The 24,349-nt window shown below is 41.4% G+C and overlaps 1 protein-coding gene across 12 annotated transcripts in view; it reads left to right on the top strand.

Moving 5' to 3' along the window:
• The window catches only part of LOC110505152 (LIM and calponin homology domains-containing protein 1), a 155,371-nt gene that overhangs the window by 43,514 nt on the left and 87,508 nt on the right, over positions 1-24,349 (top strand). For all 12 annotated transcript variants that reach the window (XM_021584176.2, XM_021584175.2, XM_021584170.2 and 9 more), the window contains exon 2: positions 21,821-21,891. In XM_021584176.2, the coding sequence (XP_021439851.2) occupies positions 21,821-21,891 (71 nt within the window). The remainder of the gene's footprint in view (positions 1-21,820; positions 21,892-24,349) is intronic.

Here is a 24,349-nt window from a genome sequence, read left to right as displayed (position 1 = left end):
CACATCTAATGTTTTCTCTTGCCATGCACCTGGGGAAGAACCTTCTGGAGTGCCTTATCCATCCCTGGCAGTCCTCTGGACTCGTGCCCTCACATCCGGCACGCATGGCTTCCAAAAGAGACATTTGGTCATGTGGGTGGCGACCAAACACTTTCCACCTCCAGGCAGAGAAAAACTCCTCTATTGGGTTGAGGAAGGGTGTATATGCAGGCAGGTACAAAACCATAAATCTGTGACAGCTGCAGAGTGGTGAAAAGCAACGTTATCGCAAACTATGACAAAAACTTGGGGGTTTCTTACTGGCTCCCCCTGTTCTGCTGGCACTAGCTGAGCATAGAGCTGTTCTAGGAAAGCTATAAGCCTTTCTGTGTTGTATGGGCCAATGAGTGGTGTGTTGAGAAGCAAACCATCATTGGCCATTGCAGCACACATGGTGATATTTCCCCCCCTTTGGCCTGGAACCTCCACAGTGGCCCTTTGACCTATAACATTCCTTCCTCTGCGCCGTGTTTTGGCAAGGTTAAATCCAGCTTCATCGATAAATACAAATGAATGTGGTCTTTCCAGTGCTTCCACCTCCATTACTCTCTGAAAAACAGTAAGTGCACAGTTTTACTGTAGAAATGCTAGTGTTTTTTTTTACTGTAAATATTTTGTATAGCTGTGTACGTAACCTCAGAAGTCTTACCTGGACATATTGGTATCTGCTCTTTTACCCGTTCACTGTTTCTCTCGAACGGTACAGTGTATAACTGTTTCATTGTAACTTGGTGTTTCTTTAGGACTCGAGCAATAGTTGTTGTGCTGACAGAAGTAACATTTTCAAATATATCATTATCAGCCAGCACTCTATCTTGAATCTCCCACAGTTTTATTGCATTGTTGACAACAACCATGTCAACAATAGCATTTTCCTGCGCATCTGAAAATATTTTTCCTCTTCCCCCTGTTGGGGGCAGCCTTTGGGTCCTGTTGTAAAAATATATTTTACAGTCAAACTTACTGTAATATATATCTGTGTAAATATTCTATAATTGCAATACAAAATAGATTCCTGTAATGTTTTCATTTACTGTAAGGATGTAACTCTCACCTGTTTGCATGATGGAAATTTGCATTACAGATGCCACTGTGGATCTTTGCAGATTGGGTTGCACCCTCAACCCTGCCTCTCTCAATGAGAGACCATGGTTCACGACATGGTCTATAAGTGTAGCCCTTATTTCATCTGAAATAACAGCTCTTTGTCTTCTTTGTCTTTCTCCACGCATCCGCCCTCTCCCTGCCACCCTTCTCCCTCCACGAACCCATCTTCCTTGTTCCATTTCCAAAATGAGTCTTTCTGAGCTCTACCTATATATACTGTAATATGTGTGTGTGTTCACTAACAAGTCTAAAACAAGACACCTGCTTAGCCTTTCAGCTGAAATTGCAATCAGCAGTGTTTGAAAGGCACACGGCTGAAATCTATTCCGTTTTGAATGTGTGGTTCACAGTTTTGACAGTAGTGTGTTAGCATTTGAACAAAGTGCTGTAAATCCACAGTGTTGTGCAAGTTGTGGTTAAAGTCATGGGATAAGTGTGTAGAGTTTTGAAAACTGTGTTCAAGCAATGAAAAACGAACTAGAGTTTGGTCCACATGAACTGCTGCTGTGCAGAATGTAGTTAGAGTTTTGCACATGTGACTCCAGTTGTGTCCACTGTCGTTTAGCAATCGAAAAAAATGAAAGTTCGTGACTTTTTTATCCAAAGCCAATCAGTTTTCCCCGTTGATTCATCATCATCACATAGAATCATTTGGTTTTAAATGACGTGGAAACAACATTGAGTCAACCACTTTGACACCTTTTCCTCAGGAATTACGTCTGAATGACCACACTTCATGGTCACATGCCGATTGGACACAGTGAAACATTAGGCCGCCAAGACCATAAGTCTGTCAGCTGGGGAAGACTTGAGGGAACACTATACGGCTACATGGCTGTTTTAGATGTCATACCTCACCGCTTGGAGAGCAGCACATTCTGCACAAGACTAAAAAACCTCACAGCCTCACAAAGCATATGCCATGTCTGGAAACCACATACCACTTTGTTTCAAACTGTAGTGTTACTGTAGTGTTACTGTAGTGTTACTGTAGTGTTTTAGCTTTATGGAATCAGGGAAGTATAATGATTTCCTTCGTCAATCCAATGTTTGGATGGATGGACTTTGAACATTAATTGAAAAGCCTTGGGTAAAAATGGCATTACATAAATCCTTTACATTTTTGTTACCGGGGATTGACATGGAAGTATGGCCAAAAAGGAAATGGACTCAAGTTCAATTGTCTTTTCCAGCTCGTTCGGTCAGAAGAAATTTCTCTGAGAACGTAAAGAGACCCTTTCTCGCAAAGCCAAGGCCTTGCTTTCTCACGCAAACTGTAGAGAAGAAGGAGAGAGAGAAGACCTTGAGATGTAGGCTTAAGCTGTGCGCGCCTATGTCCTTGAGACTGTTAAATATTTAACAGAGTGACGGTTAAACTTACTGTGACACTACACAACTACTGTCGCAATCAGCGCAACTCCACTTCAGTGCAAACTCCACTGCTATAGGGTGTACACTCCACTGCTATAGGGTGTACACTCCACTTCTATAGGGTGTACACAGGCTCTTGTTCCAGCCCAGCTTCAATCAAGGTCTTGATTAGTTTATTGGTTGACTGGAAAGATCAGGTGTGTTAGAGCCAGATGGGGAAATTAGGGATCCTAAACAAACATAAAGAATCAGAGTAAGTGGTCCAACATCAAGCCATATGTAGTACATCCCTGAGTATGGGATCAACAGTATCTTTGTAGTGTTAGTGAAGTCTCACATGACCACATCACACCTCCTCTATTTTCTGTGTTGTTGTTCTCATCTTGCACTAAGAACCAATCATCTGCAGGCAGGCCAAACCACTCAGTCTCCCACCTGTTCTTAATTAGTGTACACACACACACACACACATTGGCTGTCACGTCCAACTAGTCCCACATTAAGCGTAATTCCCAAAGACATAAGGAGAAATTCCAGAAGGGTAGGTTTTCCTCTCTTTAGAAAGCCTTCCCTGTCCTCTTAAAATAGCAGGGAAAACACACATGTCCCCGGAGACAAGAAAGCCACATGACCTCCAGTAATAATCATGATCGAATGACTTCCCAGGTGAAAGGTTGGATCACAACAGCAACTCTATTGACCTTCCTTCAGTCTGTCTCGGTCAGTTGCTCTGCTAGTCAGTCAGTCATTGAGTGTATCCACCAGTGTTATTTACTGCTATTTACTGCTATGTTACACATACACATAAAGTGCATTCAGAAAGTGTTCATACCCCTTGACTTAATCCACATTTTGTTTTGTGTTCCGGCCTGAATTAAAAAAAATGGATAAAAAAAAGCAAATAATTGTCACCCATCTACCCACAACACATCATGACAAAGTGAAACATGTTTTTAGACATTTTTGCAAATGGATTAAAAAATCAAATACAGACATCTCATTTACATAAGTATTCACACCCCTGAGTGAATACATGTTAGATTTTCTCCCGTTCTTCCTTGCAGATGTTCACAAGCTCTGTTAAACTAGATGGGGAGCAGCGATGCGCCGCCATCTTCAACTCTTTCCACCAACATTGCCTTCAGAAAGTATTCAGACCCCTTGAATTTTGTTACATTACAGCCTTATTCTAAAATAGATTAAATCATTTCCCCCCCTCTCATCAGTCTACACACAATACCACTTAATGACAAACCAAAAACTGTTTTTTGAAGTTTTAGCAAATGTTTTCAAATAAAACAATTTGAAATACCACATTTCAATAATTATTCAGATCCTTTACTCAGTACTTCGTTGAAGCACCTTTGGTAGCGATTACAGCCTCGAGTCTTCTTGGGTATGACGCTACAAGCTTGGCACACCAGTATTTGGGGAGTTTCTTCCATTCTTTTCTGTAGATCCTCTTAAGGTCTGTCAGGTTATCATCGCTACACAGCTATTTTCACATCTCTCCAGAGATGTTTGATCGGGTTCAAGTCCGGGCTCTAGCTGGGCCATTCAAGGACAATCAGAGACTTTTCCCGAAGCCACTCCTGCGTTGTCTTGGCTGTCTTGGCTGTGTGCTTAGGGTCATTCTCCTGTTGGAAAGGGTGTACGTTTGTAAGTTTGAGGTCCTGAGCGCTCTGGAGCAGGTTTTCATTGAGGATCTCTCTCTGTACTTTTCTCCGTTCATCTTTTCCTCGATCCTGACTAGTCTCCCAGTCCCTGCTGCTGAAAAACCTCCCCACAGAATGATGCTTCCACCACCATCCTTCACAGTAGGGATTAGAGATCGACCGATTAATCGGAATGGCCGATTATTTAGGGCCGATTTCAAGTTTTCATAACAATCCGAAATCTGTATTTTTGGATGACGATTTTGCCGATTCATTTTTTTTTATGTATTTTTTTTTTTTACTACTTTATTTAACGAGGCAGGTCAGTTAAGAACACATTCTTATTTTCAATGACGGCCTAGGAACGGTGGGTTAACTGCCTTGTTCAGGGGCAGAACGACTGATTTTTACCTTGTCAGCTCAGGGATTCAATCTTGCAACCTTACAGTTAACTAGTCCAATGCTCTAACCACCTGCCTCTCATTGCACTCCACGAGGAGACTGCCTGTTACGCGAATGCAGTAAGAAGCCAAGGTAAGTTGCTAGCTAGCATTAAACTTATCTTATAAAAAACAATCAATCAATCATAATCACTAGTTATAACTACACATGGTTGATAATATTACTAGTTTATCTAGCGTGTCCTGAGTTGCATATAATCGATGAAGTGCGCATTCGCGAAAAAGGACTGTCGTTGCTCCATAAACATAAATGCCTTTCTTAAAATAATTACACAGAAGTATATATTTTTAAACCTGCATATTTAGCTAAAAGAAATCGAGGTTAGCAGGCAAATTTTAACCAGCTGAAATTGTGTCACTTCTCTTGCGTTCATTGCACGTAGAGTCAGGGTATATGCAACAGTTTGGGCCGCCTGGCTCTTTACAAACTAATTTGCCAGAATTTTACGTAATTATGACATAACATTGAAGGTTGTACAATGTAACAGGAATATTTATACTTATGGATGCCACCTGTTAGATAAAATACGGAACAGTTCCGTATTTCACTGAAAGAATAGACATTTTGTTTTCGAGATGATAGTTTCCGGATTCGACCATATTAATGACCTAAGGCTCTTATAGAGCAGTCTGTCAGAGCGATGGTAGGCACCAGCAGGCTCGTAAGCATTCATTCAAACAGCACTTTTGTGCGTTTTGCCAGCAGCTCTTCGCAATGCTTCAAGCATTGCACTGTTTATGACTTCAAGCCTATCAACTCCCAAGATGAGGCTGTTGTAACCAATGTGAAATGGCTAGCTAGTTAGCGGGGTGCGCGCTAATAGCGTTTCAAACGTCACTCGCTCTGAGACTTGGAGTAGTTGTTCCCCTTGCTCTGCATGGGTAACACTGCTTCAAGGGTGGCTGTTGTCGATGTGTTCCTGGTTCAAGCCCAGGTAGGAGCGAGGAGAGGGATGGAAGCTATACTGTTACACTGGCAATACTAAAGTGCCTATAAGAACATCCAATAGTCAAAGGTATATGAAATACAAATCGTATAGAGAAATAGTCCTATAATTCCTATAATAACTACAACCTTAAACTTCTTACCTGGGAATATTGAAGACTCATGTTAAAAGGAACCACCAGCTTTCATATGTTCTCATGTTCAAATGTTAGCTTTCTTACATGGCACATATTGCACTTTTACTTTCTCCTCCAACACTTTGTTTTTGCATTTTTTAAACCAAATTGAACATGTTTCATTATTTATTTGAGGCTAAATTGATTTTATTGATGTATTATATTAAGGTAAAATAAGTGTTCATTCAGTATTGTTGTAATTGTCATTATTACAAATACATTTTAAAAATCGTCCGATTAATCGGCATCTGCTTTTTTTCGGGTCCTCCAATAATCGGTATCGGCGTTGAAAAATCATAATCGGTCTACCTCTAATTTCAACTCTATATCTGACATGTCTTCTTTTTGTTAAACCCATAACCATGTGTGTGAGGTGTACACGTTTGTTTCAAAGTAGATGTGTTTAAGATTACCAAGAAACACTCTGTGTGACCCTCATTGAACCCTCTCAAGTTTCAATCAAGCCTGAAACATAAACACGGTGTCGACTGGTGAACAACAGGTCGGGTGACCTTTCACGTGTTAAAACAAGAGGAAGAACAAGGTGTCAGACATGTTTTCATGGAGTGCTGGAAAAAAGCAAAGTAGACATTAGAGATAACTAACACCTGTACCGTTCGGTGCATTACCTTTACCAACCTCCCTAATTGTATACAAAAAGCTGTGTGTGTGTGCGCATGTGTGTGTTAATGTGTGTCTATGTATACAGAAAGTGGTGCGTGTGTGTATGTAAAATTTGCAATAACTGGTTGAAGATTATATATATGGTTATCTATGGGTCGGTCTTTTCTCAGTAAAATCAGTACATCTTTCTTGATGAGGGGGAGTAATGGATGAGCAATCAGAGGTTATGTAAGGTTTCCTACGCAGATGAGTCTCCCAGGAAATGGACCTAGCAACGTTGGTGGTACTGTGAGCAAGTGGAGAGCACAGTGTGTGTGTGTGTGTGTGTGTGTGTGTGTCCGTGTGTCTGTCTGTCTGTGTGTTTGTGTTCGACGATGAAACAGAAGGTAGCAGCTAGCTGTGTGTGCACGCACGTGTGTGAATGAGACTGCAGCAGTGAAGAGGTGTTCAGCACTACTTGTGCTCTGGTTTTGACAGCAGTGTGTTATCACTCTTCCCACACACACTCCCTACTTGTCTGTGTCTGTATTTGTCTGCATTCTCAATGCTTTGGAAACTCTAACCACTTGCTTCTGTCAAGTGTCAGAGTGATAAGCGCTCTTTCCATTCCTTCTCTGAATGATCAGAATTCCTTCTTTGTACTCATTCATTACATCCGTCTATTCCTCTGTCTCCGAGGTAGTGGCTACAACCCTTGGCTGTTGACACTCATGTATTAGTGTCCCTAACACATTAGCACTCTGGCCCGAAAGCTAAGCTGCAGTCAAAACAACTGTAATGAGAACCCTGGGAAGGTGGAATGATACACATCCTATCTGACACCCTCCCACACATCAAACATGTGGGATACTGTATGTTAGCATTAGCATTAGCATTAGCAAGCAGACCGGGCATGGCCTAACAATATACTGTATTAGATGAGGAAGGTATGATAAGCCCTATTTTAAATAACATACCAGGCATGACAGAGTTAAGGGGAAATGGTGTGCTCGAAGAGCATGTTGATTCTTGCGGTCTCACAGAAGTCACACATTAAGAAACTACACACAGGCTGAGGTCCGGCGTTGGTCGCCTACCTCAGCTGTAAGAAGTCACAAAGTTTGTCTCTAAGTCCCAGCGGCAGAGGGAGGGTATGAGAGAGGGTTTTCTACAACCTCAGTGTGGTGGTTCATTTATTTATAGGTATGTCTGTGTTCCTCAACAGCATCTTCTAAATTTACAGTGATGGCTGGAGACTTGGAGTAGTGGAGTAAGTTTGCACCAGAATATATCAGCGAAGAAGCACAACAATGTTTTCTGTCTGCTTTCTCTCAACATTCCTGTGGAATATAGAATGCATATATAACCCAGCTGTTCACATGAACCATATGAACTATGCTGGGAGATGAATAACTATTAAAAATGAACTATTACTGTATAAAGTCAACATAACGTTTCACATTTTTTAAATTGTAGAATTTACCGTTGGGTCAGATGTCTCTGAGGAAATAAGACCTGAAGGGGGAAAAGGAGAATCTAAGAAGGTTACGAACTCTGATGCCTACATTTTTCTAAATGAATGGTTTTCTCACATGGCTGCCGTGATATTTGTGGTTGTTTTTATCCAGACAAATAAGTCAAAAAATCTAAACTTACTGCGCTTTATTTTCGTCTGGAGTTGTTCGCCAGGGTTGGAAAATCTCCAGGGTTGGAAAATAGCAGAGCACTGGCTTTTACAAGTAAAAATGGACAAAGAGCAACACTGCAGTCTTTGGCAATTTTTACTTGTAAAAGCGCCAGTGCTCTGCTATTTTCCAACCTTGGCGCCAGTTTATTTAATCGATTTTGCCAGTAGCCTATAACCAATGTTTCATTAAAATATCGCTAGTAGTGTGAACACAACACAACAATTCCATCTGCTATTTCTGGAGAAGTGCAAACGGTGAGTGGACATTCCCCCTTTCTCTTTATGTTGGATATTTTTCCAGCTCCTGTGAAAAGTTTGGATGTGTGTAAAACCCTCCATAGTCTTAAGTTGCCTTGTCTGTATAATAGGCCTATGCACACAGGAAGCAATTATGGTGCCTGTAACTCTATTTAAACACTGATTTTATCAGAATTAGATTAGAATGATCTTTTAGGCCTTATCATTAGCGTAGCGAATTTCAACTTGTCTATTGGCTACATTTGGCTTGTCCATATCCACACTGCAATTTACAGTAGGCCTAGCCCTTATATCTGTGTTAATGCTATAGCCTATGTTTAACAATGAACAGTTGAAGTCGGAAGTTTACATACACTTAGGTTGGAGTCATTAAAACTTGTTTTTCAACCACTCCACAAATTTCTTGTTAAAAGACTATGACTTTTGGTAAGTCGGGTAGGACATCTACTTTGTGCAGGACACAAGTCATTTTCCCAACAATTTAGAACCTACAGATTATTTCACTTATATTTCACTGTATCACAATTCCAGGTTGTGAGAAGTTTACATACATTAAGTGCCTTTAAACAGCTTGGAAAATTCCAGAAAATGATGGCATGGCTTTAGAAGCTTCTGATAGGCTAATTGACATCATTTGAGTCAATTGGAGGTGTACTTGTGGATGTATTTCAAGGCTTACCTTCAAACTCAGTGCCTTTTTTCTTGCCATCATGGGAAAATCAAAAGAAATCAGCCAAGACTTCAGAAAAATAATTGTAGACCTCCACAAGTCTGGTTCATCCTTGGGAGAAATGTCCAAACACTTGAAGGTACCACGTTCATCTGTACAAACAATAGTACGCAAATATAAACACAATGGGACCACGCAGCAGTCATACCGCTCAGGAAGGAGACGCGTTCCGTCTCCTAGAGATGACCGTACTTCGGTGCGAAGTGCAAATCAATCCCAGAACAACAGCAAAGGACCTTGTGAAGATGCTGGAGGAAACAGGTACAAAAGTATCTATATCCACAGTAAAACTAGTCCTATATCGACATAACCTGAAAGGCCACTCAGCAAGGAAGACGCCACTGCTCTGGTCACTCAGGGGCCAAGCCTCGATACACCCACACCCACTGTCTCTGATGGACACACATGTGGCATATTCGTATACTTACTATTTATTTATTATGCCTTGGTACTACATGTTTTTCCTCCATAGAGCTACTTTAATAATATGGCAGGCTCTACCCTGTTGATATATATGTCTCTTTCTACTGTTGTGATGTCCACATAAAACATGATATAAATCAAGGTAATCGAGTGTTACACGATATAGCTCATGTGGTCAGGGTGTAACGAGAGAAGCAAGCTGGTGCCAATCAACTCTAGTGTATTGTGCAACATGCGGTCCCTTGCATGCGTCTACCCCTTGCACTTGCTTCATAGTGAAAACATATGATCACATATTTCAACTTTAGTTGCACTTTTTGCAAGGAGAGGTACAGCAGATATTGACATATGTTTATGTGTGCGTGGTCTTTCTAGCACAGCATCCTTTTATGACATAACATTGACAAACAGTGGCGTAGTACAGAGTACGAAATATGACTATCTATCATAAGGCAGGGCTAAATTACCCGCAAATCAAATAAACACAACCCTCATTTCTCAATCAGTAGCTGTGGTTTTTCATGGTAAGCCTTCTATTGGGGTGTTTTGCTGAGGGATTTACGGACTGTGTTTTGACTTTGCTGTGGTCTAGTGCTGATTCCAACTGTGTAATACCATAGTAATTGTGCTCCATTAACTGTCATTACCTGTGATGATCCCTCCTCACAAAAGGCTTTTGTTCTGCCTCTGGCAAGCCCATGTTGTGGTTTAGTTGATTTAAACCTCTAGCATTTCCTCAGAGCTGACTGCTGCTCAAGTTCCGCCCAAATTGAGATGTGTTTGCGGTGTTGTCAGGCTAATATATAGATGTAGGCTATAGACTGTGTGTCTCTGCATTCTCAAGGACATCGTAAAAGTTACGACCATAAATATGTCGCATTTTGAAGTTTATGTTATTTTTTTTTTATTTTTTTGCACAGCTCAGTGCCGTCACGCAAGTATTCCTGTCCCAAGCTTTCATATGTATATCACTGTATATCCATTAGCTTGTATCTATTGGATGTCAGCCTCTAAATCATGTTGACCTCCACTTGGGTGATTTACTGTATAGATCTGTATGCAGCAAGCCTGAGGACCAGGTTCCACATCTGATACAACCTCTGCCAAGATCGCATCAATGAACCCCAGGTTCCAAAGTAGACAGGGGATTTTTTTATTTTATTCTGTTTTACAGGCCTACACATTCTCTCCAGATGCTCTAGCTTCTCTCCTCTTCCTGCACCATAGGGGTGAATATGATGACAGTATATTGTAGCTCATTCCTGTTCACCCCACGCTTATGCTAAGTTGCTAGCCTTGCGACATAGGAAGGGAGGGAGAACAGGGTAAATATCATAATGCCGTGGGGAAAAGGCTCTTAATTTTGGGGGGTTTATAGAAATTCACTCGTTGACAGGTGGCATGGCCAATAGTTTCCGAGGACTAGGACGGAAGGAATTAAACTTCGTTGACATTTAAAAAATTTGACCACAGGCATTTGAACAGTGTTCTGGTTAAATAAGTATGGAAGTTTTGCTGCTCTGAATCACGCTCTTTGGAAATAATAATTTTGCAGTCAGGTATTTCCTGTTCCTGTTTTCCTGTTCTCCCTGTCTATCAGTTGTGAAAATATCATTTTGTTGATTTGTGACCCTGTGACCCTTTCGTTGATTAGTGGTTGAACTCTGGATTAAAATGTATGTTGATGACTTTTTGCAACAAAAAAATAAAGAGATATCGAGGAACCTGATGGAAATGTTAACCAATTCTTGCCCAAAGGTCATTCATGTCTAAAACCAAATGAGGCTCTTCTCCACCTCCCCCTCCTCATCCCCCTCTTCCTCCCACTCCGTAGGCCGAGTCCTTAATAGAATAGAATAGCACACTGGGTTAGTGCTAAAAGCAGAAAGTAGGCCAGAATCCTCCAGCTGCCAGCAGCTTTACCAGCAGCCTTTGGGACTGTAGAGGAGGGCAGCAGTGGCAGAGACGTTTCATCGTGTTCTCACCCACTGCAGTGCTGCAAAACCCTCCTTAAGGTTCTAACAGTTGCCCCTGAGTTACCACAGTGGTGTCAGCAAGCACAGCCACTAACTGTGACATTGAACCCCAAACTCCCTCCCACCCCAGTCTATAATATATTCCCCAATGTGCCAAGCCCCAGGGTATTCAGCCCATCGTCACAATAGATGGGGCGAGCCACTAGAAATCCAAGGCCAATTGGTTTCCTTTGAGAAAAGCAGCAGTGGCAGAGCGTGAAAAGATTTGAATGAAGGTTCCTGGACGGATCCCTCTCATGACCTTTGGCTGAACTGTTGAAGCCTCAAATAGTTAGACAAACCCTAGGAAATATAGAGGACCCCACGCATAGAATTCCTTCAAACTGATGATACACAATGCACAGATGATGGAGTCCTTGGATGTGTTTATTTTCATACCTATTGTACATTTCTCTCTAGGTTAAGGGGGTTTGAGAGGGGCCCAGAGATGTTTTATCATAGCTACAGTGGGGCAAAAAAGTTTTTAGTCAGCCACCAATTGTGCAAGTTTTCCCACTTAAAAAGATGAGAGAGGCCTGTAATTTTCATCATAGGTACACTTCAACTATGACAGACAAAATGAGAGAGAAAAAATCCAGAAAATCACATTGTAGGATTTTTTTATGAATTTATTTGCAAATTATGGTGGAAAATAAGTATTTGGTCAATAACAAAAGTTTATCTCAATACTTTGTTATATACCCTTTGTTGGCAATGACAGAGGTCAAACGTTTTCTGTAAGTCTTCATAAGGTTTTCGCACACTGTTATTGGTATTTTGACCTATTCCTCCATGCAGATCTCCTCTAGAGCAGTGATGTTTTGGGGCTGTTGCTGGGCAACACAGACTTTCAACTCCCTCCAAAGATTTTCTATGGGGTTGAGATCTGGAGACTGGCTAGGCCACTCCAGGACCTTGAAATGCTTCTTACGAAGCCACTCCTTCGTTGCCCGGGCGGTGTGTTTGGGATCATTGTCATGCTGAAAGACCCAGCCATGTTTCATCTTCAATGCCCTTGCTGATGGAAGGAGGTCCTGGTCCCTTTGCAGAAAAACAGCCCCAAAGCATGATGTTTCCACCCCCATGCTTCACAGTAGGTATGGTGTTCTTTGGATGCAACTCAGCATTATTTGTCCTTCAAACACAACGAGTTGAGTTTTTACCAAAAAGTTATATTTTGGTTTCATCTGACCATATGACATTCTCCCAATCTTCTTCTGGATCATCCAAATGCTCTCTAGCAAACTTCAGACGGGCCTGGACATGTACTGGCTTAAGCAGGGGGACACGTCTGGCACTGCAGGATTTGAGTCCCTGGCAGCGTAGTGTGTTACTGATGGTAGGCTTTGTTACTTTGGTCCCAGCTCTCTGCAGGTCATTCACTAGGTCCCCCCGTGTGGTTCTGGGATTTTTGCTCACCATTCTTGTGATCATTTTGACCCCACGGGGTGAGATCTTGCGTGGAGCCCCAGATCGAGGGAGATTATCAGTGGTCTTTTATGTCTTCCATTTCCTAATAATTGCTCCCACAGTTGATTTCTTCAAACCAAGCTGCTTACCTATTGCAGATTCAGTCTTCCCAGCCTGGTGCAGGTCTACAATTTTGTTTCTGGTGTCCTTTGACAGTTCTTTGGTCTTGGCCATAGTGGAGTTTGGAGTGTGACCGTTTGAGGTTGTGGACAGGTGTCTTTTATACTGATAACAAGTTCACACAGGTGCCATTAATACAGGTAACGAGTGGAGGACAGAGGAGCCTCTTAAAGAAGATGTTACAGGTCTGTTAGAGCCAGAACTCTTGCTTGTTTGTAGGTGACCAAATACTTATTTTCCACCATAATTTGCAAATAGATTCATTAAAAATCCTAAAATGTGATTTTCTGGATTTTTTTTCTCATTTTGTCTGTCATAGTTGAAGTGTACCTATGATGAAAATTACAGGCCTCTCTCATCTTTTTAAGTGGGAGAACTTGCACAATTGGTGGCTGACTAAATACTTTTTTGCCCCACTGTATATCTTGGTAAAACGTGGCAGTCACAACATTTGTGTATTTGTGCTATGTTTTGTCCTGTCAACAAAAAGGTGATTTAGTTCCTCCAGCTGTGCAAGTTGTAAATGACTGTATTATTGTTGTAGTGGTATCACTCAATTTTATACTATTTTAATACCTTATTTTTATATACTTATACTTATTTGGATGCTTATATACTTTATATGCTTATATATTTATTTATACCTTATACCACAATGTCTACAGTGCCTTGAGAAAGTATTCATACCCCTTGGCTTATTCCACATTTTCTTGTGTTACAGCCTTATTCTAAAATTGATTAAATAGTTTCCCCCTCATCAATCTACACAGAATACTCCATAATGACAAACCAAAAACCGGTTTTTCAAATGTTTTTGCAAATGTATTAAAAATAAAAACTTAAATATCACATTTCCATACATTTTCAGACATTTTGCGATGAGACTCGGAATTGAGACAGGTGTTGTCTCCGTCTCTTTAGCTATCATACTCTAATTCCACTGATTTCAAAACTTGATCCTCCAGAAAGTGGAGAGAAACACTTATGTAGCTACACTACACAATACATTTTTTAAAAAGCCTTGTTTGACAGGATCACCAACACAGACTGACCAGCTCAAATAGACAGCAGCCTTCTACATGGCAGACCAATCCAAACTCCTCTCTCAGCATGTCCAACCCATTCATTATCTCAGCCAATCATGGCTAGTGGGAAGGTTGCTGACCTTTTCTGTCGCTTAACCAACAAGGCTCGTAATCTAACAATTTTATTGGTATTTACAGATGGCATACATCTTTTTTTTTATTAAGGCACATGAAAGTTCACATGTCCCAGAAGGCATTTCTGCCAAAACAACACATTAAAAAAATCAAACTTAAAATGGCTCTCCTGTGAAGTCATGATTTGTGACATACGCCTAGTTTCCTGAAACGGGTCACAAATATCTAATTTACAGAAGTATTTGCACCCCTGAGGACCCACATGTTATAATCACCTTTGGCAGAGATTACAGCTGTGAGATTGCAGCTGTCCTTCTGGTCTCCAAGATCATTCCACACCTGGATTGTGTAACATTTGCACATTATATTTGTTTTTATTCTTCAAGGTCTGTCAAGTTGGTTGTTGATCATTTCTAGACAGTTATTTTCAAATCTTTCCATAGATTTTCAAGCCAATTTATGTCACAAATGTAACCAGGCCACTCAGGAACATTTAATGTCATCTTTGTAAGCAACTCCATTGTATATTTTGCCATGTGTTTTAGGTTATATTGTCCTGCTGAAAGGTGAATTAATCTCCCAGAGTCTGAAGGAAAGCAGACTGAACCAGGTTTCCTTCTAGGAAAACTCCCTTGCTGATGACAATAATTTCGCTACACTCACATTAACATCTGCTAAACATGTGTATGTGACCAATAAAATCTGATTTGATTTGATTCAACAAGCATACCCATAACATGATGCAGCCACCACCATGCTTGAAAATATGAAGTGGTGCTCAATAATGTGTTGTGTTGGATTTGCCCCAAACATAACCCTTTGTATTCAGGACATGTAGTGAATTTCATAGCCACATTTTTGCAGTTTTAATTTAGTGCCTTATTGCAAACATGATGGATGTTTTGGGATATTTTTAGTCTGTACAGGCTTCCTTTTTTTTCAATCTGTCATTTTGGATAGTATTGAAATCTCTTGAGTGGTTTCCTTCCTCTCTGGCAACTGAGTTAGGAAGGACGCCTGTATCTTTGTAGTGACTGGTTGTATTGATACACCATCCAACATGTAATTAATAACTTTACCATCCTCAAAGGGATATTCAATGTCTGCTTTTTTTTTATATACCCATCTACCCATAGGTGCTCTTCTTTGCAAGGCATTGGAAGACCTTCTTTGTCTTTGTGATTGAATCTGCGCTTGAAATCCACTGCTCGACTTAGGGACCTTACAGATAATTGTATGTACTGGGGTACAGAGATGAAGTAGTCTTTAAAAAAATTGTTAAAACTATTGCACACAAAGTCCATGCAACTTATGTGACTTGTTAAGCATATTTTTACTGCTGAACTTATTTAGGCTTGCCATAACAAAGAGGTTGAATACATTTCAGATTTTCATTTTTAACCAATTTAGAACAGTTTCTACAAGCAGAATTCCACTTTGACATTATTGGATATTGTGTGTCGAAGGGTGACCCAAAATCTCAATTTAATAAATGTTCAATTCCGGCTGTAACACAACAAAATGTGGAAAAAGTAAAGAGGTGTGTGAATACTTTCGGAAGGCACTGTATACTGTATATGTTACTTTATAAAACCATGATCTCTATCTAGGCTTTGCCGAATAACACTAGTTATTCACACTAGGATTTAACTGGAATATATAGGAATTAACGGAAATATATGCAAATTAATATTAATACCATTTAAATGTAGATGTTTTTTGCATTGGATATATTTACCATATCCTATGGAGACAGAAACAAACATTTTACCTTATCATAAGTAGACATAATTGCAAATTATTAAATCCTTCCAATAGAAAAAAAATTATACAATTGAGTTACAAATGTAACTTTAGTTAATTAAATGAGTTGACTCTTCACATGGAGTGATTTCACTGAACAGCAAAAGAAAGGGAATGTTGAATGATCCCCAATGATCCATCGCATCTACCAAAAATGTTTTCAACATACATCTGTAAAATGATAGTCTAGAAACTAAATCTTTGGTTGTCTTCCTCTCAGGCTTCCATGTCTTCTCCCTGGATCTCCTCAATGTCCACTTCTTAAACATCAGACTCTGAGGCCTCATATTCACTGTCACTTTCCAACCACTTTCCAACTGTTGCGTGCTTTGGTTTGTGTGTACCCAAACAAACAGTTGCGCTCTGAGGCTGCTGATGTTGGTGGGATTTGGAGGCTGATGGAGGCAACAGGAGAAAGAGCATCCAATCCACAAAGTCCCTCCCTTCTTGGAAGTTTACTTTGCCAGACTGCCAAGAACCTTGCCATCATCCAGGCCAAGGTGGTGAGACAAGGTAGTGATGACACCATAGGCATTGTTGATCCCTGCACCAGACAGGATGCTCTGGTCAACATACTTGGGGTCCAACATGTACGCTGCAGCATGTATGGGCTTCAGGCAGAAGTCTTCACGCTTTTTGATGTATTTCAGAACTGCAGTTTCCTCTGCTTGGAGCAACAGTGAAGTGGGCAGGGCAGTACAGATTTCTTCTCTAACATCTGCAAGCAGAGTCTGAACATCAGACAGGATGGCATTGTCTCCCTCAATCCGTGCAATGGCTACTGCTATAGGTTTCAGGCTGCTTACTACTCGCTCCCAAAATACATCATCCAGGAGGATCCTGTTGATGGGGCTGTCCATATCGGCAGACTGTGATATGGCCATTTCTTGGAGAGACTCCTTCCCCTCCAGGAGACTGTCAAACATGATGACAACACCACCCCAACGGGTGTTGCTGGGCAGATTCAATGTGGTGCTCTTATTCTTCTCACTTTGCTTGGTGAGGTAGATTGCTGCTATAACTTGATGACCCTTCACATACCTAACCATTTTCTTTGCTCTCTTGTAGAGTGTATCCATTGTTTTCAGTGCCACGATGTCCTTGAGGAGCAGATTCCATGCATGAGCAGCACAGCCAATGTGAGGGTAGGACTCCTCCACTTTAGACCAAGCAGCCTTCATGTTCACAGCATTGTCTGTAACCAGTGCAAATGGTGTGGAGTCCAGGAGTCATTGATGACTGCCTTCAGCTCATCTGCAATGTAGAGACTGGTGTGTCTCTTGTCCCTTGTGTCTGTGCTCTTGTAGAATACTGGTTGAGGGGTGGAGATGATGTAGTTAATTATTCTTTGCCGACGAACATCCGGCCACCCATCAGAGATGATTGTAATACAGTCTGCTTTCTCTATAATTTGCTTGACCTTCACTTGATCTCTGCATCCAGCAAATGAGTAGATAAAGCATGTCTGGTTGGAGAGGTGTATGCTGGGCAAGGACATTCATAAATCTCTTCCAATAAACATTGCCTGTGAGCATCAGAGGTGAACCAGTTGCATACACAGCTCAGAAAGACATTCAAAAGCATTTATCTGACTACGTTCCTCCATTGAGTAAAAAAAAAAAAAATCTGATTCCAGGGGCACCATGAGCTTTTGCTATCGATAAGGTGTCTGATTCATCATTCATCATCAACTTTATGCACTTGGCCAGATGTTGCGTTCTTCACATATGATTTGGCACAGTATTTGCAAATGTACACAGCTTTTCCACCAACATTAGCTGCAGTGAAATTTCTCCACACATAAGATAGTGCCCATGGCATTTTCCTGTAAAGATTAGAAGGAAAAAAAGACGAGAAAAAAATGACACAATTCCATGTACAGATATATTTTTAAGCGGTTAGATTGAACAACTCCTTTGTAAGATACATGTTTTAAAATGAAACATGTATGGAAACAGGTGAATTAACACTCATTAGTTAGCAGGCTCGAGCAAGCTAAAACCCACATGGTAGCAAAAACTAACTAGCAGAAATTGTTAACAAGTTGGAAATGATTTAAACACACTTTTCTGTAGGCTACTATTTACTAGTTAACAAAAAATCATGTAAGTCATAAAATATTTTCACCCCACCCAGTATTGTAATCAAAACTTACAAGAAAGCATGTAGTCCTTGGCTCAGACTGTGGGCTCAACAGCATTTCATTAGTGTGCAAGATCTTGAGAGTCAGCTATACATGTGATGGAAGAATGCACTATGCATGCAGAGGGTTGCAATCCCATTGAATTGGGGATATTTGCCACAAGACCTAGACTTGCCTTATGTGTATCCCACAAAAAAGGTTCACTGTTATAAGCTAATTTATAATTCCCCAAACTCCCGGGCTTATCTTCCCATGAATAATTTCAGGAAAAATTCTGGAAATTTACCGGAAAGTTTCTGACCCTTTTCATCCCTAGATGGGACATCGTACTACACTCCTGCAGTCACGGAAACATACCTTTCGTGAACCTGGAATTACCGGTTATTCATTTGGGACAGGTAGCTTTCCATGGAAATACCCCAGAGATTACCATATGGTAATAGTTCTGTTTTCATTGGCTGGGCCCTATGGGTCCAGTTAAGTCTATTTCCACAAAGAGAGACATCTGTTCAGGAAAATGTTGGCCCTTTGATGGGTCTTATGTCACAGGATTTTGTCTAAAGGGCTTTTGACATTTGAACTGGATTAAAGGGTTTTCAACTTTGAACTAGACGAAAGGGTCAATTAGACTTTGGGGTCAAACTCTCCTGGGCGCTTGACCCCAAGGCCATTTTTACTCAGGGAGCTGTGTGTTTATTCAATTTAACCTGTCACAGTACAGTTAGGCTCCAGTCTAAGGACCCTCCCTTGGTGTGCTAAGAACTAATTCAGCTTTTACTGCCATGTTAGACTATAGCTTCCTGATACAAGTCCCAGAGGGGCTATATTAGCCAGGACGGGCCTGCTTTAGCGATCAGCCCCCCCCCCCCCCCCCCCCCCCAGCCAGAAATCTCTATGATGAGGTAAGCCTGGGTGTGGTGGTGGGCCTAAGGCCTGCGCGAGTTCTACCAGCTTCCTTTCAGCCTTAGCGGGTCTCTGTGTTGTCTGTGTGTCGAGGCAGCTCGTATGAGACAAGCAGACGTGCAGGAATTACAGGGTCTTTAACAATTACAGTGGCTGCCAAAGAGGGGCCAGGCAAGGAGAAAAACAGAGCCCCTCGATATTCTGAGCCCAGACGTCCAATTGGCCCATCGCAGGCAGTGTTATAGCCAGCCTCCAGACCAGGAAGACGTAATGCAGGTTTATGGACGTAACCCCGAGGGCAGTGCATTTTGTGGCTGTGGCCTGAGGCACTTGTATTGAGCTTTGTTGGTTATTTACTTCATAGTTGTATGTGAAGCCGTGTGTCGTCGTCGTATTTTAGAGCCTCCGAATTTCCTTCAAAAGAATGATTCTTTAGTGAAGCAAAACTGCTGTGGGCCTGTTTGCCTGAAACAGCCTGGTTGAATGAGTGGGTGCAGTTTTGTCCCTCTGCTACAGTACATTGCAGCTCTTTCTGTGTGGTAAAAAAAAATAACCAGATGTCATACTGTATCCCCCAGCCCTGTTCAGTTGATGAAACACAGCCATCTGCTGATGCCCTCTATGCCTCGAGTCCACATCAGGTGAATCAGTGGACACCCGGTTGACGTAAGCCATTATTCAAGCCTGGTAGACATTGCCGTTACCCTCAATTTTAGCTCAGAAATATATCATGCGTTGATATATCAAGGTCATCATCACTAGAGTGAAATATGCTGCTGTATTAAAGCACATCTAGGCTGATACTTTACTTTGGAGTCTGACACTGTATTAGTCTACATTGCACTGTATTATTTTACACTGAAAACTATACAGCAATTTAAAATGATGCTCATAATTTGGACCAAATGCTTTCTGACAGGTTAATGTTTGGACGTTTGGACCTCACACAGTGACACAGGCCTCCCAAAAAGAATGTCATCTCTCATCACTTTTGTCGTCAATGGGAAGACAATGCCGGGTTCACAATTCTCACCCACCGTATGAATAGTCGTAGTGAATGGCCCCAACGTCAGCACACTAGCCTGATCTGTAACACACACACACCAGGTGGTAGTGCTTGTTTCACCCGCCACCCAACACAGATCAACATTTTGGCCTACTCACTGACATACAGCAGTCCGTTTATTTTGTACACCGTCCAAGTCCAAATGAGCCAAAGAACTGACAGAAATGCACACCCCAGCCAGCCAGTCGTTGTATATCCCCAATCTCCACACTTTTTTCCACAGCTGTACTAATAAATGGAACTGGACCAGTCAGGGAATTTAATTGTTTTGGCTTTTGGCTTCCAAATGAACGATCCGAAGATAGGCTACTTTTTAAATGGCTATTCTTTGCTATGTGAAAATGAATGACTTTTAACTTTGTCTTGCACTTACAAGTCTGACAGCGGGGGAGGGTAGAGGTGGTTTTTGAGTGAGGAGAGATTACTAAAGTAAGTACTGCTGATATTTGAGTAAAACGGTTGTAATTCGTGTGTGTGTGTGTGTGTGTGTGTGTGTGTGTGTGTGTGTGTGTGTGTGTGTGTGTGTGTGTGTGTGTGTGTGTGTGTGTGTGTGTGTGTGTGTGTGTGTGTGTGTGTGTGTGTGTGTGTTGTAAACATTGTGTTTGCCAGGATTTGGGATGTGTGTGAGGAGGATGTCCTTCTGAACACATAACCTTCCAGGTTAGAGGTCAAGGAACCTTGAAAGGTCAAGAGGTGAACAGGTACTCTAACTTGCTGAGGTTTCCATCATAAGTTGTATTAATTAGCGTGCTGACATTAGTCAATGCTTTCTCTAAGTGTTGCTCTGCTTGAAATTGGAAGGAGCTTTTTCGGTGCTTTTCTATGATATTGCACCTGATACCAGTCTGAAGTACAGTATATAAGCATACTGTCATCTTTGGATGCTAAAAAAATGTGTTGCAGTTAAGACAGAAAATAACAAATGTACATTTGAACAATACAGCCTAGCATATACATCCAAATATCCTATTCGAATGTATAGGCTAAGCTAGGCTAGGCCTTAGACCACAGTGACAAATGTGGACTTAGTCCAGTCATGCAACAGCATGCAAACGTATAGCTTACCCCCACCAAGAGACCACTGAACTACTAGTAGAGATTAATCTCTTATGTCACAACCAATTAGTGGCCTGGAGCGGCCCCAGAGAGCGATTTTGTGGGGATGATGGCAGCTTATGTCAAGCTTGTTAGCGTACCGCTTGTTAGCTAGCGCTGTGAACTAGCAAGCGTTACCGAATAGACTTAGTTTCTCGTTCTCTTCCTCTTCGCTCTGGCGGTTTTATCTGGAGGTTTGTGGAGGAAAAGCTTTAAGCGCCAAGAACAAAGGTTATTGGGTTTTTTTCCCGCAGAGGGGTTTTTGGTTAGTGGACGATGATGTACAGTTTGACGTGGGCTGCTTAATGTACACTCTCTTTCATCCGCTTCGGCCGGCCATGCTTCTTCACGTGCTATTAAAGTAGGCAAATGTTAAAAAACATAGCATTTTGTAGTTATTTATCTTCAACTAAGGAAAGACTGGTGTTTTTGAAAGAGAAAAGACGGTGGCACACTGAGACAGAGGAAAAGGAATAGCTGTTGCGCATGACTTTTAACCAACACTGCAGCACCTAAAAGGTTGAAGGAGCAATGAGGAATACGAACAAGGGAGCTGACGCCATCTTTGTTTTTCCTTTCTGATCGACAGGCGGTCACAGGCAGATGCTTCGGTGACAAGGACTTCAGGGGAGGCCTGGAGAACGGGATCCTGCTGTGCGAGTAAGTGCTCCTCATCTTTTGCAACTCCTTCACGTTACTGTAGGCAGTGTCCTCAGGTACGTTTCCCCTTGTGACTCGGCACAATAAGTGTTGCCTTTATAGAGCAATTTTCCCAAGCGCTCAAAGCACTTTATGCACAGATTATACTGTACAGTAGTAGCCTGGCATGCCAGACGGTGTGGTGCAACTGGGGCAATCAAATCTAATGGTGTTTGCCACATGCGGCAAATAAAACAGGTGTAGACCTTACATTGAAATGCGTACTTACAAGCCCTTAACCAACAATGCAGTTTTAAGAAAATACCTATTAAAAAAAGAGATACGTTAATAACGTTAATTAAAGAGCAGCAGTAAATAACATAGTTTGGCTTTGTTAGCCAGGCTAACTGTACATTACGTGCACATTTTATAATGTTGACTATATATGTTTGGGCTATAGACCGACAGTTTGAGTTGAGTGACTTGGGCTTAACACCGAATTTGTTGCCCAAAAAATAAGTCAAAAGACATTGGTCCAGAGTTATTTAATCCCCATTGCATCTACTCAAAGCATTTGAATAAGATCGAGACAGTAAATAAACAAATAAATAACTACAGTGAACTACTCATTGAGTCCTCAACCCTTTTCCTGTAGTGTATAAATCACATGCATCCTCCCCACCCAGCCTGTGATAAAAGTGTCAGCTCCATACTTCACATTGTGCGAACACCTGTGTTATGGCTATAGTCTCTACCCCCCCCCCCCCTCTACCCCCCCTCCCTTCAGACATGTTCCTCATCCTGTGGACATAACATACTTTACTTTACAGTGGAGTAAATCTAGGAGATTTATAGGTCTCGGTCCTCCTTCTAAGTTTCAGTGTGTGGAGTCTGTTTGTGTAGTGCAATTCACAGACACCCTAGGGATTTAGTACAGCCCTTCTGGAGACTATGATGGGGCTTGAGGTGCTTCCCTGTGGTCAACTCAAACAGATTGCCTGTCACCCACCTAAGATGACCAGTCTTCAAATGTGAATTGTGTGTCTCTGCTGTCTGTAAGCTGTTTAACTGTGTGTGTGTGTGTGTGTGTGTGTGTGTGTGTGTGTGTGTGTGTGTGTGTGTGTGTGTGTGTGTGTGTGTGTGTGCGTGCGGGATAACAGTAATAATCGAAATGCTCATATTAAAAACATTGCACGTATTCCAGGCCAAATAAACATTTATTTTCATGGAGATCCATGCAGAAATGTAACACCGCCATTTAGGGCTGGGCGATATGACGATATATATCGCGTGACGATAGAAACGTCTATCGTTTCATATTATGCCGTATCGTTTATTTCATTGTGTTGCAAATCACACTCTTTAAGGCAATATCTTTCGTCAATTGGACGACGCTTTGCGGCATGTGTGGAAGGGAATTTTGCAACACCAACAAACATGGAGGAGAGTGAACGTGACACAAAGCGCGGGAAGACACGGAGCTCGGACCTAAAAGAGAGGCTACTTCGGTCGCGTGGACGTGGTTTGGGTCTGAAAAGTCTGACACAGACCAGAAAACCACCCTCCCAGAAAACCACCCTCCCAGAAAACCACCCTCCCAGAAAACCACCCTCCCAGAAAACCACCCTCCCAGAAAACCACCCTCCCAGAAAACCACCCTCCCAGAAAACCACCCTCCGCAAAAGATGCCGCAGGCCGGTCAGGCTCAAACACCGCTAGTCTCTTTTACCACCTACGCAAGAATCATGTGAAACAGTACAGAGAGAGTCTAGGGATGAGACCCCCCCCCCCCCCCCCCCCCCCCCCCAAAAAAAGAATTTGTTTGCAGCACTTAGGTTGTTTTCATATAATGCTGTAACGTTCATTCAACCTTGAAGGAGTGTTTTGTTTACTTGTTATCTTTTAGATATTTATTTGTGAGCCTTATTTTGCTGCTCTAGTTTAAACTGGAAAGTGTTCCATGTTTTACATTTGGTACAGACCAATATTTGTTAGGCCTGTATTAATTTGTTTATTTCTCCAATTCAAACAGTTCTACGATTAAAGAGTTATGTTTGGTTTGGATATTTTAGACCATATTCACGTTTTAGGCCAATTTATTTTGTTTGCAACTATAGTTTAAGTATTTTCTATTTACCTTTTTAGATTTGATACGTTAATATTTTATATTTTGTCACATGCTTAATTGAACATTTGCACAAAGGTTCTAAATAAAAGGAGAAATATTCAAATATGAGTAAGTACCTTTTATTTGTTGAGTATAATTCCAAATGTAATAAGAAATAGGCCTTTACATGTGGTAATTTTATATAAACAATATTTTCATTGAATTTACGGGAAATGTGCTGTATTGGGATATGAAATGACCTATATCGGGATATGAGATTTTGGTCATATCGCTCAGCCCTACCGCCATTGAATGATCAGCTTTTATCTTACCATATTATCAATAACCCCTATCACAGAAAAATACACTTTC

This window comes from Oncorhynchus mykiss, chromosome 31 (assembly GCF_013265735.2).
Source record: "Oncorhynchus mykiss isolate Arlee chromosome 31, USDA_OmykA_1.1, whole genome shotgun sequence".
Taxonomy (NCBI): Eukaryota; Metazoa; Chordata; class Actinopteri; order Salmoniformes; family Salmonidae; genus Oncorhynchus; species Oncorhynchus mykiss.
This window is presented reverse-complemented; position numbering and strand designations above follow the sequence as displayed.